At 58.0% G+C, this 15,992-nt stretch overlaps 1 protein-coding gene across 2 annotated transcripts in view; it reads right to left on the bottom strand.

Moving 5' to 3' along the window:
• LOC141726582 (antigen peptide transporter 2-like) overlaps nucleotides 1–15,878 on the bottom strand; it is a 30,488-nt gene extending 14,610 nt beyond the window's left edge. For both annotated transcript variants that reach the window (XR_012577711.1, XM_074531536.1), the window contains exons 1-8: nucleotides 15,803–15,878; nucleotides 13,095–13,652; nucleotides 11,044–11,152; nucleotides 10,836–10,966; nucleotides 8,574–8,779; nucleotides 7,017–7,214; nucleotides 1,417–1,545; nucleotides 1,148–1,336 (exon numbers count right to left, since the gene is read on the bottom strand). Coding sequence is in view for 1 of the 2 variants with exons in the window: in XM_074531536.1 (XP_074387637.1) it covers nucleotides 1,148–1,336; nucleotides 1,417–1,545; nucleotides 7,017–7,214; nucleotides 8,574–8,779; nucleotides 10,836–10,966; nucleotides 11,044–11,152; nucleotides 13,095–13,596 (1,464 nt within the window). In the remaining variant the exon portion in view is untranslated. The remainder of the gene's footprint in view (nucleotides 1–1,147; nucleotides 1,337–1,416; nucleotides 1,546–7,016; nucleotides 7,215–8,573; nucleotides 8,780–10,835; nucleotides 10,967–11,043; nucleotides 11,153–13,094; nucleotides 13,653–15,802) is intronic.
• Between the last annotated feature and the right edge of the window lie 114 nt (nucleotides 15,879–15,992).

Raw genomic sequence — 15,992 nt, 5'->3', positions numbered from 1 at the left:
TTGGACATAACAGGAGCCCTTTGAGGGGCTTTGGGTGGTGGTGCCCTGCAGAAAACCCCTCTCACTCATTTGCAACCGCCGTGACAGACGGACTGAGAGGCGAGAAGCCTCTCCATCAAAGATCCGATTTGGAGCTTTTGGACATATTAGGACCCCTTTGAGGGGCTTTGGGATCTGATTTGGAGGGTTTGGACATGGCAGGACCCCTTTGAGGAGATTTGGGATCCAATTTGTGGGTTTGGACAAAAAAGGACCCCCATGTGGGGCTTTGGGATCTGATTTGGAGGGTTTGGACATAACAGGACCCCCTTGTGGGGCTTTGGGATCCAATTTGTGGGTTTGGACCCCTTTGTGGGGCTTTGGGATCCAATTTGTGGGTTTGGACCCCTTTGAGGGGCTTTGGGATCCGATTTGGAGGGTTTGGACATGGCAGGACCCCTTTGAGGAGCTTTGGGTGGTGGTGCCCTGCAGAAAACCCCTCTCACCCATTTGGAACCGCCGTGCCAGACGGACTGAGAGGCGAGAAGCCTCTCCATCAAAGACCAAGACATGAAACCCCTCTGTGAAAAGGCCCCCAAGGACTGGGACTGAGACCCCCAACCCGGGGTAGGCAAGCCGACCACAGCCAGATGGATGTTGCAGGTGCGAGCAGTGGAAGGAGAAGACAATGGCTCCCGCCCACTGCTGAGAACGTGGACTGTGCGTGTCCTTCTCTAAATACCATTTTTCCCCCCAAAATTACAACAGACTGCCTTGGATTCGGTTTCAAGCTTTACCCATTCCCCCATCATAAAAAAAGAGTATAACAGAGTTTGGATGAACTGCAACCCTGAGATCTCCCCGGACGTGACCTGGTGAACTCCATTGGGTGGACATTGAAGGACTTCGCCGTTTCTACGTTTGGTAGCTCTGTACCTTCCTTCCTCTTCCTCCCCCGTTTTCCCTTTTCCCCAATTCCTCTCTAAGGCATTTTGTTGTGGTTATTCAATAAAGGTACATTTGTTCTGATTATCACTGCAAACCCCTGTGCCGTGTTGGTGTTTTTTGCACCCTGAGATCAACCCACGAACCATCACAAAACCCGACTGTGACAGCGGGTGATGCCAGAACTCCCACCCCTGGAAACCCCAGCTGCCCCCAGACCCACCTTCAGCACAGGGCGCTCTGGATTCCCGGGATATGCGAAGGAGACCCTCTGGAAAGTGACGTGGCCCTGAAGCTCGGGGGGCGCCCGCGTGCCCCCCACATTCCCTGCGGGTTTCCGATCCAGGTATTCCCAGATCCTCTGTCCAGCAGCTGCGTTGGTCAGGAGTTCGTTGAAGCCGTAGAGCAGCACCTGGGGAGAAGGGAGGGGGTGGCAGCGGGGTGGACAGAAGCACGGACGGATGGACAGACGCGTGCATTCCATGGGATCACCTGGACATGGCTGCCAACTCTCTCCTGGTACAGCAGGAAGGTGACGAGGACCCCGGGAGTGATGGATCCGTCACGGAGCTGCTGGTGGCTCCTGAAGAGCACCATGACCCGGATGGCCAGCTCGATCACCTGCGGGTGGGACAGGGACGCTGCTGCCCCCAACCCACTCCTGGTGCCCCCAGCCCACTCCTGGTGGCCCCATTCCACTCCTGGTGGCCCCAGCCCACTCCTGGTGGCCCCATTCCATCTGACCCCAACCCACTCCTGGTGGCCCCATTCCATCTGTCCCCATCCCACTCCTGGTGTTCCCAGCCCACTCCTGGTGGGCCCATTCCATCTGTCCCCAGCCCACTCTTGGTGTCCCCATTCCATCTGTCCCAAACCCTCTCCTGATGTCCCCATCCCACTCCTGGTGTCCCCAGTCCATCTGTCCCCATTCCAACCCATTTCTGGTGTCCCTATTCCATCTGTCCCCAACCCTCTCCTGATGTCCCCAACCCACTCCTGGTGGCCCCATTCCATCTGACCCCATTCCAACCCATTTCTGATGCCCCCATTCCATCTGTCCCCAACCCTCTCCTGGTGGCCCCATTCCATCTGTCCCCATCCCACTCCTGGTGTCCCCATTCCATCTGTCCCCATCCCACTCCTGGTGTTCCCAGACCACTCCTGGTGGGCCCATTCCGTCTGCTCCCATTCCAACCCACTCCTGGTGCCCCCATTCCATCTGACGCCATTCCAACCCATTTCTGGTGCCCCCATTCCATCTGACCCCAACCCACTCCTGGTGTCCCCAGCCCACTCCTGATGTCCCCAGTCCATCTAACCCCATTCCAACCCATTTCTGGTGTCCCCATTCCATCTGCTCCCATTCCAAACCATTTCTGGTGCCCCCATTCCAACCCACTCCTGGTGGCCCCATTCCATCTGTCCCCAGCCCACTCTTGGTGTCCCCATTGTCCCCATTCCATCTGTCCCAAACCCTCTCCTGATGTCCCCAACCCACTCCTGGTGTCCCCAGTCCATCTGTCCCCAGCCCTTTCCTGGTGGCCCCATTCCATCTGACCCCATTCCAACCCATTTCTGGTGGCCCCATTCCATCTGACCCCATTCCAACCCATTTCTGGTGTCCCCATTCCATCTGACCCCTTTCCAACCCATTTCTGGTGCCCCCATTCCATCTGTCCCCAACCCTCTCCTGATGTCCCCATCCCACTCCTGGTGTCCCCATTCCATCTGTCCCCAACCCTCTCCTGATGTCCCCAATCCACTCCTGGTGGCCCCATTCCATCTGACCCCTTTCCAACCCACTCCTGGTGCCCCCATTCCATCTGTCCCCAATCCACTCCTGGTGTCCCCAACCCACTCCTGGTGGCCCCATTCCATCTGCCCCCATTCCTACTCACTCCTGGTGGCCCCAGCCCACTCCTGGTGCCCCCAGTCCATCTGCCCCCATTCCAACCCACTCCTGGTGTCCCCAGCCCACTCCTGGTGTCCCCATTCCATCTGTCCCCATCCCACTCCTGGTGTCCCCATTCCATCTGCCCCCATTCCAGCTCACTCCTGGTGTCTCCATTCCATTTGTCCCCAACCCACTCCTGGTGGCCCCATTCCATCTGACCCCATTCCAACCCATTTCTGATGCCCCCATTCCATCTACCCCCAACCCTCTCCTTTATCTCTGTGTCTTTATCTCTGTGTCTTTATCTCCGTTCCTGCTGTCCTCATTCCAGTTCTGGTGTCCCCCTCTCACTCTTGATGTCCCTATTCCCGATCCTGATGTGCCACAGACATATTTTCTGAAAGATCTTCTCACCAGGATTTTTCTCCTGAGAAGCTGAGAGGCCTCAGAAACGAAATGTAAACAATAATGATCTGCTTGCTGTGGAATGAAGCAGCTGCATCTTTGATTGGTCTCGTGTGGTTGTTTTTAATTGAGGACCAATCACAGCCCAGCTGTGTTGGACTCTCTGGTCAGTCACAAGATTTCATAATTGAGGACCAATCACAGCCCAGCTGTGTTGGACTCTCTGGTCAGTCACAAGATTTCATTATTCAGTCCTTTCTAGCTTTCTAATGTCTCTTTTTCTTTAGTACAGCTTTAGTATGTAATTTTCTTTTAATAGAATATATATCATAAAATAATAAATCAGCCTTTCATTCCTTTCTAGCTTTCTAATGTCTCCTTTCTCTTTCTTTAGTATAGTTTATCATTTTCTTTTAATATAATATATATAATAAAATAATAAATCAGCCTTCTGAAACATGGAGTCAAGATTTTCGTCTCTTCCCTCATCCTGGGGACCCGCAAACACCACAACACCGATGTTCCCAACCTTCATCCCAGCGTCCCCATCCTGTTTCCAATGTCACCATTCCCATTCCTGCCGTGCCTGTTCCTGACCCCAATGTCCCTGTTCTGTTGTCCCCATTCCTGGTGTCCCCATGCTGCTCTGAGTGTCCCCATCTCAGCCGCTGGTTTCCCATTCCTGGTCCCAGTGTCCCCATTCCCAGTGTCCCTGTTCTGTTGTCCCCATTCCTGGTGTCCCCATGCTGCTCTGAGTGTCCCCATCTCAGCCGCTGGTTTCCCATTCCTGGTCCCAGTGTCCCCATTCCCAGTGTCCCCATTCCCAGTGTCCCCATTCCCAGTGTCCCTGTTCTGTTGTTCCCATTCCTGGTGTCCCCATTCTGCTCTGAGTGTCCCCATCTCAGCCGCTGGTTTCCCATTCCTGGTCCCAGTGTCCCCATTCCCAGTACCCCCATTCCCAGTACCCCCATTCCCAGTGTCCCTGTTCTGTTGTTCCCATTCCTGGTGTCCCCATTCTGCTCTGAGTGTCCCCATCTCAGCCGCTGGTTTCCCATTCCTGGTCCCAGTGTCCCCATTCCCAGTGTCCCCATTCCCAGTGTCCCCATTCCTGGCGTCCCCATCCCTGATCCTGGCATCCCCATTCCCAGTGTCCCCATTCCCAGTGTCCCCATTCCCAGTACCCCCATTCCCAGTGTCCCCATTCCTGATCCCGGCATCCCCATTCCCAGTGTCCCCATTCCCAGTACCCCCATTCCCAGTGTCCCCATTCCCAGTGTCCCCATTCCCAGCGTCCCCATTCCCAGCGTCCCCATTCCCAGTGTCCCCATTCCCAGCATCCCCATCCCTGGTCCCAGTGTCCCCATTCCCAGTGTCCCCATTCCCAGTGTCCCCATTCCCAGTGTCCCCATTCCCAGTACCCCCATTCCCAGTGTCCCCATTCCCAGTGTCCCTATTCCCAGTACCCCCATTCCTGGTGTCCCCATCCCTGATCCTGGCATCCCCATCCCCAGTGTCCCCATTCCCAGTGTCCCTGTTCTGTTGTCCCCATTCCTGGTGTCCCCATTCTGCTCTGAGTGTCCCCATCTCAGCCGGTTTCCCATTCCTGGTCCCAGTGTCCTCATTCCCAGTGTCCCCATTCCCAGTGTCCCCATTCCCAGTACCCCCATTCCCAGTGTCCCCATTCCCAGTGTCCCCATTCCCAGTACCTCCACTCCCAGTGTCCCCATCCCTGATCCCGGCATCCCCATTCCCAGTGTCCCCATTCCCAGTGTCCCCATTCCCAGTGTCCTCATTCCCAGTACCCCCATTCCCAGTGTCCCCATTCCCAGTGTCCCCATTCCCAGTACCCCCATTCCCAGTGTCCCCATTCCCAGTGTCCCCATTCCCAGTGTCCCCATTCCCAGTACCTCCACTCCCAGTGTCCCCATCCCTGATCCCAGCATCCCCATTCCCTGCTGTCCCCATTCCCAGTACCCCCATTCCCAGTGTCCTCATTCCCAGTACCCCCATTCCCAGTGTCCCCATTCCCAGTGTCCCCATTCCCAGTGTCCCCATGCTGCTCTGAGTGCCCCTATCTCAGCCGGTTTCCCATTCCTGGTCCCAGTGTCCCCATTCCCTGCTGTCCCCATTCCCAGTGTCCTCATTCCCAGTACCCCCATCCCCAGTGTCCCCATTCCTGGTGTCCCCATTCCCAGTACCCCCATTCCTGGTGTCCCCATTCCCAGTGTCCCCATTCCCAGCATCCCCATTCCTGATCCCGGCATCCCCATTCCCTGCTGTCCCCATTCCCAGTGTCCCCATTCCCAGTGTCCCCATTCCCAGTACCCCCATCCCCAGTGTCCCCATTCCCAGTGTCCCCATTCCCAGTGTCCCTGTTCTGTTGTCCCCACTCCTGGTGTCCCCATGCTGCTCTGAGTGCCCCCATCTCAGCCGCTGGTTTCCCATTCCTGGTCCCAGTGTCCCCATTCCCAGTACCCCCATTCCTGGTGTCCCCATTCCCAGTGTCCTCATTCCCAGTGTCCCCATTCCCAGTACCCCCATTCCCAGTGTCCCCATTCCCAGTGTCCCCATTCCCAGTACCCCCATTCCCAGTGTCCCCATTCCCAGCGTCCCCATTCCCAGCGTCCCCATTCCCAGTGTCCCCATTCCCAGCATCCCCATCCCTGGTCCCAGTGTCCCCATTCCCAGTGTCCCCATTCCCAGTACCCCCATTCCCAGTGTCCCCATTCCCAGTGTCCCTATTCCCAGTACCCCCATTCCTGGTGTCCCCATCCCTGATCCTGGCATCCCCATCCCCAGTGTCCCCATTCCCAGTGTCCCTGTTCTGTTGTCCCCATTCCTGGTGTCCCCATTCTGCTCTGAGTGTCCCCATCTCAGCCGGTTTCCCATTCCTGGTCCCAGTGTCCTCATTCCCAGTGTCCCCATTCCCAGTACCCCCATTCCCAGTACCCCCATTCCCAGTGTCCCCATTCCCAGTGTCCCCATTCCCAGTACCTCCACTCCCAGTGTCCCCATCCCTGATCCCGGCATCCCCATTCCCAGTGTCCCCATTCCCAGTGTCCCCATTCCCAGTGTCCTCATTCCCAGTACCCCCATTCCCAGTGTCCCCATTCCCAGTGTCCCCATTCCCAGTACCCCCATTCCCAGTGTCCCCATTCCCAGTGTCCCCATTCCCAGTGTCCCCATTCCCAGTACCTCCACTCCCAGTGTCCCCATCCCTGATCCCAGCATCCCCATTCCCTGCTGTCCCCATTCCCAGTACCCCCATTCCCAGTGTCCTCATTCCCAGTACCCCCATTCCCAGTGTCCCCATTCCCAGTGTCCCCATTCCCAGTGTCCCCATGCTGCTCTGAGTGCCCCTATCTCAGCCGGTTTCCCATTCCTGGTCCCAGTGTCCCCATTCCCTGCTGTCCCCATTCCCAGTGTCCTCATTCCCAGTACCCCCATCCCCAGTGTCCCCATTCCTGGTGTCCCCATTCCCAGTACCCCCATTCCTGGTGTCCCCATTCCCAGTACCCCCATCCCCAGTGTCCCCATTCCCAGTGTCCCCATTCCCAGTACCCCCATCCCCAGTGTCCCCATTCCCAGTGTCCCCATTCCCAGCATCCCCATTCCTGATCCCGGCATCCCCATTCCCTGCTGTCCCCATTCCCAGTGTCCCCATTCCCAGTGTCCCCATTCCCAGTACCCCCATCCCCAGTGTCCCCATTCCCAGTGTCCCCATTCCCAGTGTCCCCATCCCTGATCCCGGCATCCCCATTCCCCGCTGTTCCCATTCCCAGCCCCTCCTGACCCTGTAGACAAGGACGAAGATTGCCAGCTCCAGCTCTATCTGCTCCTTCAGCCTCAGCTCCTTGGCCAGGTTACATCTGTGCTGCTCCTCCTCCTCCTCCTCTGCCGAAAAGGTTCGGATGGTCTCCATGGCGGCAACGGATTCCTGCACCCCGGCGGCCGTGCGGGCGGAAGCTTCCAGCATGGATCGCTGAAGGGCCTGTGGCAGCAACGGGGATCTCCAGCTTTCCCAGGTCACCTTCCTGGCCCACCACCCACATCCCGTCCCACCACACCCACTGCGTCCCCACTGTGGCGTTCCCGCCATCCCACGCCCTTCTCTCTCACCCTCGCCATTCCCATCCATTCTCCCAGTCCTGATCCCACCATCCCCATCCCCACGGCCTCATCCCATCCCCACCATCCCACCTGATCTCGTCCTTCTCTTCCCATCCACACCATTCCCATCTCCACCATTTTGTTCTGTCCTCATGTCAGCACTCCCACCATCCCACTCCCCTGGTCTTTATCCCCTTTCATCCCACCATTCCACCTCCATCATCCCTTTTCCATTCTCCATTCCATCCCCACCATCCTGCTTCCCTGGTCTTTATCCCCTTTCATCCCACTATTCCACCTCTACCATCCACTTTTCCATTCTCTATCCCATCCCATGCCATCCCATTGATCCCATCCCATTGATCCCATCCCATTGATCCCGTCCCATCCCATTGATCCCATTGATCCCATCAATTCCATCCCATCCCATTGATCCCACTGATCCCATTGATCCCATCCCATTGATCCCATCGATTCCATCCCATCCCATTGATCCCATTGATCCCATTGATCCCATCAATTCCATCCCATCCCACTGATCCCATTGATCCCATTGATCCCATCGATCCCAGTGATCCCATCCCATTGATCCCATCGATTCCCTCCCATCGATTCCATCCCATCCCATCCCACCCCATCCCACGGATCCCAGTGATCCCATCCCATTGATCCCATCGATCCCATCAATTCCATCCCATCCCATTGATCCCACTGATCCCATCAATTCCATCCTATCCCATTAATCCCATTGATCCCATTGATCCCATTGATCCCATCCCATTGATCCCATCCCATTGATCCCATCGATTCCATCCCATCCCATTGATCCCATTGATCCCACTGATCCCATCGATTCCATCCCATCCCATTAATCCCATTGATCCCATTGATCCCATTGATCCCATCCCATCCCATCCCATTGATCCCATCCCATCCCATCCCATTGATCCCACTGATCCCATCCCATCCCATTGATCCCATCCCATCCCATTGATCCCATCAATCCCATGCCATTGATCCCATCCCATGCCATTGATCCCACTGATCCCATCCCATCCCATTAATCCCATTGATCCCATAGATCCCATCCCATCCCATCCCATTGATCCCATCGATCCCATGCCACTGATCCCATCGATCCCATCCCATCCCATCCCCACCATCCCATCCCCCCAGCCCCCATCCCAGCTCCACCATCCCCACCCCCTTTTCCCACCTCTGTCCCCGTCCCACTCCTGACCTGTTTGCGGGTGCTCTGGATGCGGCGCGTGGCGATCCCGAGGGGCACCTCCAGCAGTGCCAGCAGTGCCAGCCCCGGCGCCAGCCCCACCATGAACGCCCCCACCACCAGGGCCATCACCAGGCTCCGCAGCAGCTGGTTGGCTCCAGCCGGCACCGCCCTGCACACCCGCGGCACCTCCACGGAAAACTGAGCCAGGAGCTCCGCTGCAGGGTGGGAGAAGAGGTTTGGGATCGTGGTGGGTGAGACCATGATCCCATCCCGGATGATCCCATTCGGGATGGGAATGATGGGATGGGGAGCAGCAGGATGGGGTGATGGGAATGGGTGTGGAGATGGTCAGGGTGGAATGGGATGGGACAGGGAGATGGGATGGTGGGAATGGAGATGGTGGGATGGGATGGTGGGAATGGGTGTGGAGATGGTCCAGGTCGAATGGGATGGGACAGGGAGATGGGATGGTGGGAATGGAGATGGTGGGAATGGGTGTGGAGATGGTCCAGGTGGAATGGGATGGGACAGGGGAGATGGGGTGATGGGAATGGCTGTGGAGATGGTCAGGGTGGAATGGGATGGGACAGGGAGATGGGATGGTGGGAATGGAGATGGTGGGATGGGGTGATGGGAATGGGTGTGGAGATGGTCATGGTGGAATGGGGTGGGACAGGGGAGATGGGATGGTGGGAATGGAGATGGTGGGAATGGGTGTGGAGATGGTCAAGGTGGAATGGGACAGGGGAGATGAGATGATGGCAATGGCTGTGGAGACGGTCAGGGTGGAATGGGGTGGGACAGGGGAGATGGGATGGTGGGAATGGAGATGGTGGTAATGGGATGGTGGGAATGGGTGTGGAGATGGTCAGGGTGGAATGGGGTGGGACAGGGAGATGGGATGGTGGGAATGGAGATGGTGGAATGGGATGGTGGGAATGAATATGGAGATGGTCAGGGTGGAATGGAATGGGACAGGGGAGATGGGATGGTGGGAATGGAGATGGTGGGATGGGATGGTGGGAATGAGTATGGAGATGGTCAGGCTGGAATGGGGTGGGACAGGGAGATGGGATGGTGGGAATGGAGATGGTGGGATGGGGTGATGGGAATGGGTGTGGAGATGGTCATGGTGGAATGGGACAGGGGAGATGAGATGATGGCAATGGCTGTGGAGACGGTCATGGTGGAATGGGGTGGGACAGGGGAGATGGGATGGTGGGAATGGAGATGGTGGGAATGGGATGGTGGGAATGGGTGTGGAGATGGTCCAGGTGGAATGGAATAGGACAGGGGAGATGGGGTGATGGGAATGGGTATGGAGATGGTTAGGGTGGAATGGGATGGGAGAGGGAGATGGGATGGTGGGAATGGAGATGGTGGGATGGGATGGTGGGAATGGGTGTGGAGATGGTCATGGTGGAATGGGGTGGGACAGGGGAGATGAGATGATGGCAATGGCTGTGGAGATGGTCAGGGTGGAATGGGATGGGAGAGGGGAGATGGGATGGTGGGAATGGAGATGGTGGGATGGGGTGATGGGAATGGGTGTGGAGATGGTCATGGTGGAATAGGATGGGACAGGGAGATGGGATGGTGGGAATGGAGATGGTGGGAATGGGTGTGGAGATGGTCAGGGTGGAATGGGATGGGACAGGGAGATGGGGTGATGGGAATGAGTATGGAGATGGTCAGTGTGGAATGGGGTGGGACAGGGAGATGGGATGGTGGGAATGGAGATGGTGGGATGGGGTGATGGGAATGGGTGTGGAGATGGTCAAGGTGGAATGGGGTGGGACAGGGAGATGGGATGGTGGGAATGGAGATGGTGGGAATGGGATGATGGGAATGGGATCAATGGGATATGATCAGTGGGATGGGATGGGATGGGATGGGATGGGATGGGATGGGATGGGATGGGATGGGATGGGATGGGATGGTGGGAATGGGATGGGATGGGATCAATGGGATGGGATGGTGGGAATGGGAATGATGGGGACAGAATGGTGGGAAGGGATAACAGACAGATGGGATGGGATGGGATGGGATGGGATGGGATGGGATGGGATGGGATGGGATGGGATGGGATCAATGGGATGGGATGGGATGGGATGGGATGGGATGGGATGGGATGGGATGGGATGGGATGGGATGGGATGGGATAAATGGGATAGGATGGTTTGGGATGGAACTGGGGTGACACCATAATTGGGATGGGATGGGACCGGTGGGATGGGTCGGGTGGGATGGGGCTGGGCCGTGCCCCGTTACCTGCTGGTGTTCCCTGGAAGAAGTCCAGGTCTTGGCGCACCAGGTGGGAAAAGAGCCGCAGGCTCAGGCTCTGACGGAGACGCGCCATCAACAGCATGAAGAGAGAGCCCCGGCAGCCAGAAAACAGCACACTGTGGGGACGCAGGGACACGGTGACATCGGGGACGTTGGGGACACGGGGCCAGGCCCGGGGAACGCTGCCACCCACCTTGTGGCTCCAGCAGCCGCCACCATCCCGACAGCTCCGGCGGTGACTCCGTCCCCGCTCCCGATGGCATCCAGCACCTTCCCGGTGGCGTAGGGCCCCGCCATCTCCCCTGGGTGTCACCGAGGCTGCGTCACCACGGGTGTGACCACTGACACAGGGGGACCCTGATTTGTGGGGGGCAGGACCCGGCCTGGGCAGCGGGGATCTTATTTTGGAAAGGCGGGACACGATTTGGGCAGCAGACGACTTAGAGAGGTCAGGGCCCAATTTTGGGGTTTAGAGACAAATTTAGGGGTTTTACACCCAATTTAGGGTGTCAGTACCAATTTTGGGGGGGTTCAGCACACAGTTTTATGGGTCAGGACCTAAACATAGAAGATCAGGACCTTAAGATCCCAGGTCTTAGAGGTCAACATCCATTTTTGGGCATCAGAGCCTAAGTTTGAGGATCAGCACCCAATTTTGGGGGTCCAACAGTCAAGTTTGCAGGGTCAGAACCCAATTTGGAAAGTCAGCACCTCATTTTGGCAGGGTCAGCACCCAATGGAAGGGGTCAACTCACAATTTAGGAGGGTCACCACTCAATTTTAGGGTGGTCGTAGCCTATTTAGGGGCTCAGCACTTCATTTTTAGGCACCAGCATCCAATTTTGGGGACGTGTCCCAAGTTGGGGGGGGTTCCCAATTTGGGGCTGCAGAGCCCAAATTTGGGATGCCAGCGCCTGTCACCACATGTCAACGTCCTAGGGTGATGCTAGGACGCTTGTGTCCCCATTTATCTCTTCTGTTTATGCTGGATATTATGTTATAGTATGGATATTATCAATATTGGCTCTGAAGAGCAAAGTTTTGTTTTGGTTTTGTTATCAGCCTGGCAGGACACAGAGACGGGGCAGTCCATGGTGCTGCTTCTGCTTTTTGCTTTGCTCACACTTCTGTTTTTTGCTTCTGCTCATTAGTTAGTTTAGCCAAGCATTTTGTGTGCTGGGGGGGTGCTGTGCCTTTCAATAAACAGGTTCTTTCCACTTCTCTCCAAGGAATCCTTCCCGAACTGGTTTGGGGAGAGACCATGTGGATTTGGTTTATGGAGGGGCCCCCTTTGGAGATTTTTTCCCAAATTTGCCCAAAACCAGGACAAATTTTGGCGCTCAACGTGGGGCTTGAACCCCTGACCCTGATCTGTCATGCCCTACTGACTGAGCAGCCATTTGTGGGGAGGGACCACGTGGGTTTTCTTTCTGGAGGGGCCCCCTTTGGAGATTTTCTCCCAAATTTGCCCAAAACCAGGACAAATTTTGGCGCCCAACGTGGGGCTTGAACCCCTGACCCTGAGATTGAGCGTCTCATGCTCTACTGACTGAGCAGCCATTTGTGGCAATGGACCACATGGGTTTTCTTTCTGGAGGGGCCCCTTTTGGAGATTTTCTCCCAAATTTGCCCAAAAAGAGGACAAATTTTGGCGCCCAACGTGGGGCTTGAACCCCTGACCCTGATCTGTCACGCCCTACTGACTGAGCAGCCATTTGTGGGGAGGGGCCGTGTGGGTTTGCTTTGCCCCCTTTGGAGATTTTCTCCCAAATTTGCCCAAAACCAGGACAAATTTTGGCGCCCAACGTGGGGCTTGAACCCCTGACCCTGAGATTAAGCGTGTCACACCCTACTGACTGAGCAGCCATTTGTGGGGAGGGGCCGTGTGGGTTTGTTTTGCCCCTTTGGAGATTTTCTCCCAAATTTGCCCAAAAAGAGGACAAATTTTGGTGCTCAAGGTGGGGCTTGAACCCCTGACCCTGATGTGTCATGCTCTACTGACTGAGCAGCCATTTGTGGCGATGGACCACATGGGTTTTCTTTCTGGAGGGGCCTCCTTTGGAGATTTTCTCCCAAATTTGCCCAAAACCAGGACAAATTTTGGCTTGAACCCCTGACCCTGAGATTAAGCGTCTCATGCTCTACTGACTGAGCAGCCATTTGTGGGGAGGGGCCGTGTGGGTTTGCTTTGCCCCCTTTGGAGGTTTTCTCCCAAATTTGCCCCGAACCAGGACGGTCACCCACCAACGACGGCCAGCACGAGGCAGAGCACGGCAGCTCCAAGGACGTTCCGCTGCTCCCAGGTCAGTGCCAGAGCGCGCCGGACGCTGCCGGGGGCCTTGGGGACGCCTCCGGGGGTCTCGGCGACGCTGCCGGGGGTCGGGGGCGCGGCCCAGGCCAGCACGGCCAGGGCGGCAGCGGCGTGGGTGACCCCGAGCCAGGCGGGCGCCGCGGCCGCCAACAGCCCCGGGCCGGCGCCGGGCGGCCCCAGGAGGCTCCGGAAGGTTCCGAACACCGCGGGGGTGGCGGCGGCCGTGATGGCGGCCGCGGTGGCTCCGGAGGGACGGCGAGGGAACGGCAGCCGGGTGGCCGCGGCCAGGACGGGCAAGCGCAGGGCGGCCTCGAGCCACACGCCCAGCGCGCCCAGCGGCGCCAGCAGCGGCACCAGTGGCACCAGTAACACCAGTGCCAGGGCGTCGGCCACCAGCAGCACACTGGGCAGGAGGGCGGCGGGCGGCAGCACCATGGCGGGACCGGTACGGACGGTGCTCCTGTGGGGCTCCCCGGGGAATGAGCAACAGCCTGTGGAGACACCAGTTAAAACCAGTTAGGAGTGGGGCGCTGCCCTGTGCACACCAGTGCTCCCAGTTCAATTCCCTGAGCTCACCAGTGCACGCCAGTTCTCCCAGTTCAATCCCCTGAGCTCACCAGTCCACACCAGCATTCCCAGTCCAGCCTGGAGCAGTCCCCAGTCCACACCAGTGCTCCCAGTTCAGCCTGGGGTGCTCACCAGTCCACACCAGTGCTCCCAGTTCAGCTCTCTCAGCTCCCCAGTCCACACCAGTGCTCCCAGTCTAGAGTACGGTGCTCCCAGTTCAGCCCCCTGAGCTCACCAGTCCACACCAGTGCCCCCAGGCCAGCCCTCTCAGCTCCCCAGTCCACACCAGTGCTCCCAGTCCATCCGCCATGAGCTCACCAGTGCACACCAGTGCTCCCAGTTCAGCTTGGGGTGCTCCCCAGTCCAGACAAGGCACTCCCCAATTCACACCAGTGCTCCCAGTTCAGCCCTCTCAGCTCCCCAGTCCACACCAGTGCTCCCAGTCCAGCCTGGAGCAGTCCCCAGTCCAGACCAGGCACTCCCCAGTCCACACCAGTGCTCCCAGTTCAGTGCCCTGAGCTCACCAGTCCATACCAGTGATCCCCAGTCCCTATCAATGTTTCCAGTCCAGTCTGGGGCGCTCCCCAGTCCACACCAGTGCTCCCAGTCTAGACAATAGTGCTCCCAGTCCAGACTGTGGTGCTCCCAGTTCAACCCCCTGGGCTCACCAGTTCACACCACTGCTCCCAGTTCAGTCCCCATGAGCTCACCAGTTCACACCAGTGCTCCCAATTCAGCCTGGGATGCTCCCCAGTCCACACCAGTGCTCCCAGTCTAGACTGTGGTGCTCCCAGTTCAGCCCCCTGAGCTCCCCAGCCCACACCAGTGCTCCCAGTTCAGCCCCCTGAGCTCACCAGTCCAGCCTGGGGCACTCACCAATTCGCACCAGTGCTCCCAGTTCAGCTTGGGATGCTCACCAGTCCACTCCAGAGCTCCCAGTCCATCCCCCATGAGCTCACCAGTACACACCAGTGCTCCCAGTCCATCCCCCTGGGCTCACCAGTCCAGCTTGAGGCACTCACCAGTCCATACCAGTGCTCCCAGTTCAGTCCCCTGAGCTCCCCAGTCCACACCAGTGCTCCCAGTTCAGTCCCCTGAGCTCACCAGTCCACACCAGTGCTCCCAGTTCAGCCTGGGGCACTCCCCAGTCCAGACAAGGCACTCCCCAGTCCACACCAGTGCTCCCAGTCTATACTGTGGTGCTACCAGTTCAGCTCCTTGAGCTCCCCAGTCCAGCCTGGGGCACTCTCCAGTCCACACCAGTGCTCCCAGTCCAGCCTGGGGTGCTCACCAGTCCACACCAGTGCTCCCAGTTCAGCCCCCTGAGCTCACCAGTCCATACCAGTGCTCCCAGTCCAGCCTGGGGTGCTCACCAGTTGACTCCAGAGCTCCCAGTCCATCGCCCATGAGCTCACCAGTCCACACCAGTGCTCCCAGTCTAGACTATGGTGCTCCCAGTTCAGTCCCCTGAGCTCCCCAGTGCACACCAGCGCTCCCAGTTCAACCCCCCGGGCTCACCAGTGCACACCAGTGCTCCCAGTCCATCCCCCTGAGCTCACCAGTGCACACCAGTGCTCCCAGTTCAGCCTGAGGTGCTCCCCAGACCACACAAGGCGCTCCCCTGTACACACCAGTGCTCCCAGTTCAGCCCCCTGGGCTCACCAGTCCAAACCAGTGCTCCCAGTTCAGTCCCCTGAGCTCACCAATCCATACCAGTGATCCCCAGTCCCTATCAATGTTTCCAGTCCAGTCTGGGGCGCTCCCCAGTCCACACCAGTGCTCCCAGTTCAGCCTGGCGCACTCTCCAGTCCAGTCTGGGGCGCTCCCCAGTCCACACCAGTGCTCCCAGTCTAGACCATGGTGCTCCCAGTTCAGCCCCCTGAGCTCATAGTCCAGCCTAGGGCACTCACCAATTCGCACCAGTGCTCCCAGTTCAGCCCCCTGAGCTCCCCAGTCCACTCCAGAGCTCCCAGTCCATCCCCATGAGCTCACCAGTGCACACCAGTGCTCCCAGTTCAGCCCTCTCGGCTCCCCAGTCCACACCAGTGCTCCCAGTCCATCCCCATGAGCTCACCAGTCCACACCAGTGCTCCCAGTTCCGCTCCCAAAAGCGCCGTTAAGATTTCGCTTTCGAGCCCCCGCCTCCTCCCGCCCAGACCCCGCCTCCTCCCGCCCAGACCCCGCCCAGACTCCGCCCAGACCCCGCCCAGACCCCGCCCTCTTTTGGAATCTCCTCCTTCTCCTCTCAACCCGCTCCGTCCCGC

The sequence above is a fragment of the Zonotrichia albicollis genome, chromosome 36, assembly GCF_047830755.1.
Source record: "Zonotrichia albicollis isolate bZonAlb1 chromosome 36, bZonAlb1.hap1, whole genome shotgun sequence".
In the NCBI taxonomy this organism is placed as follows: Eukaryota; Metazoa; Chordata; class Aves; order Passeriformes; family Passerellidae; genus Zonotrichia; species Zonotrichia albicollis.
This window is presented reverse-complemented; position numbering and strand designations above follow the sequence as displayed.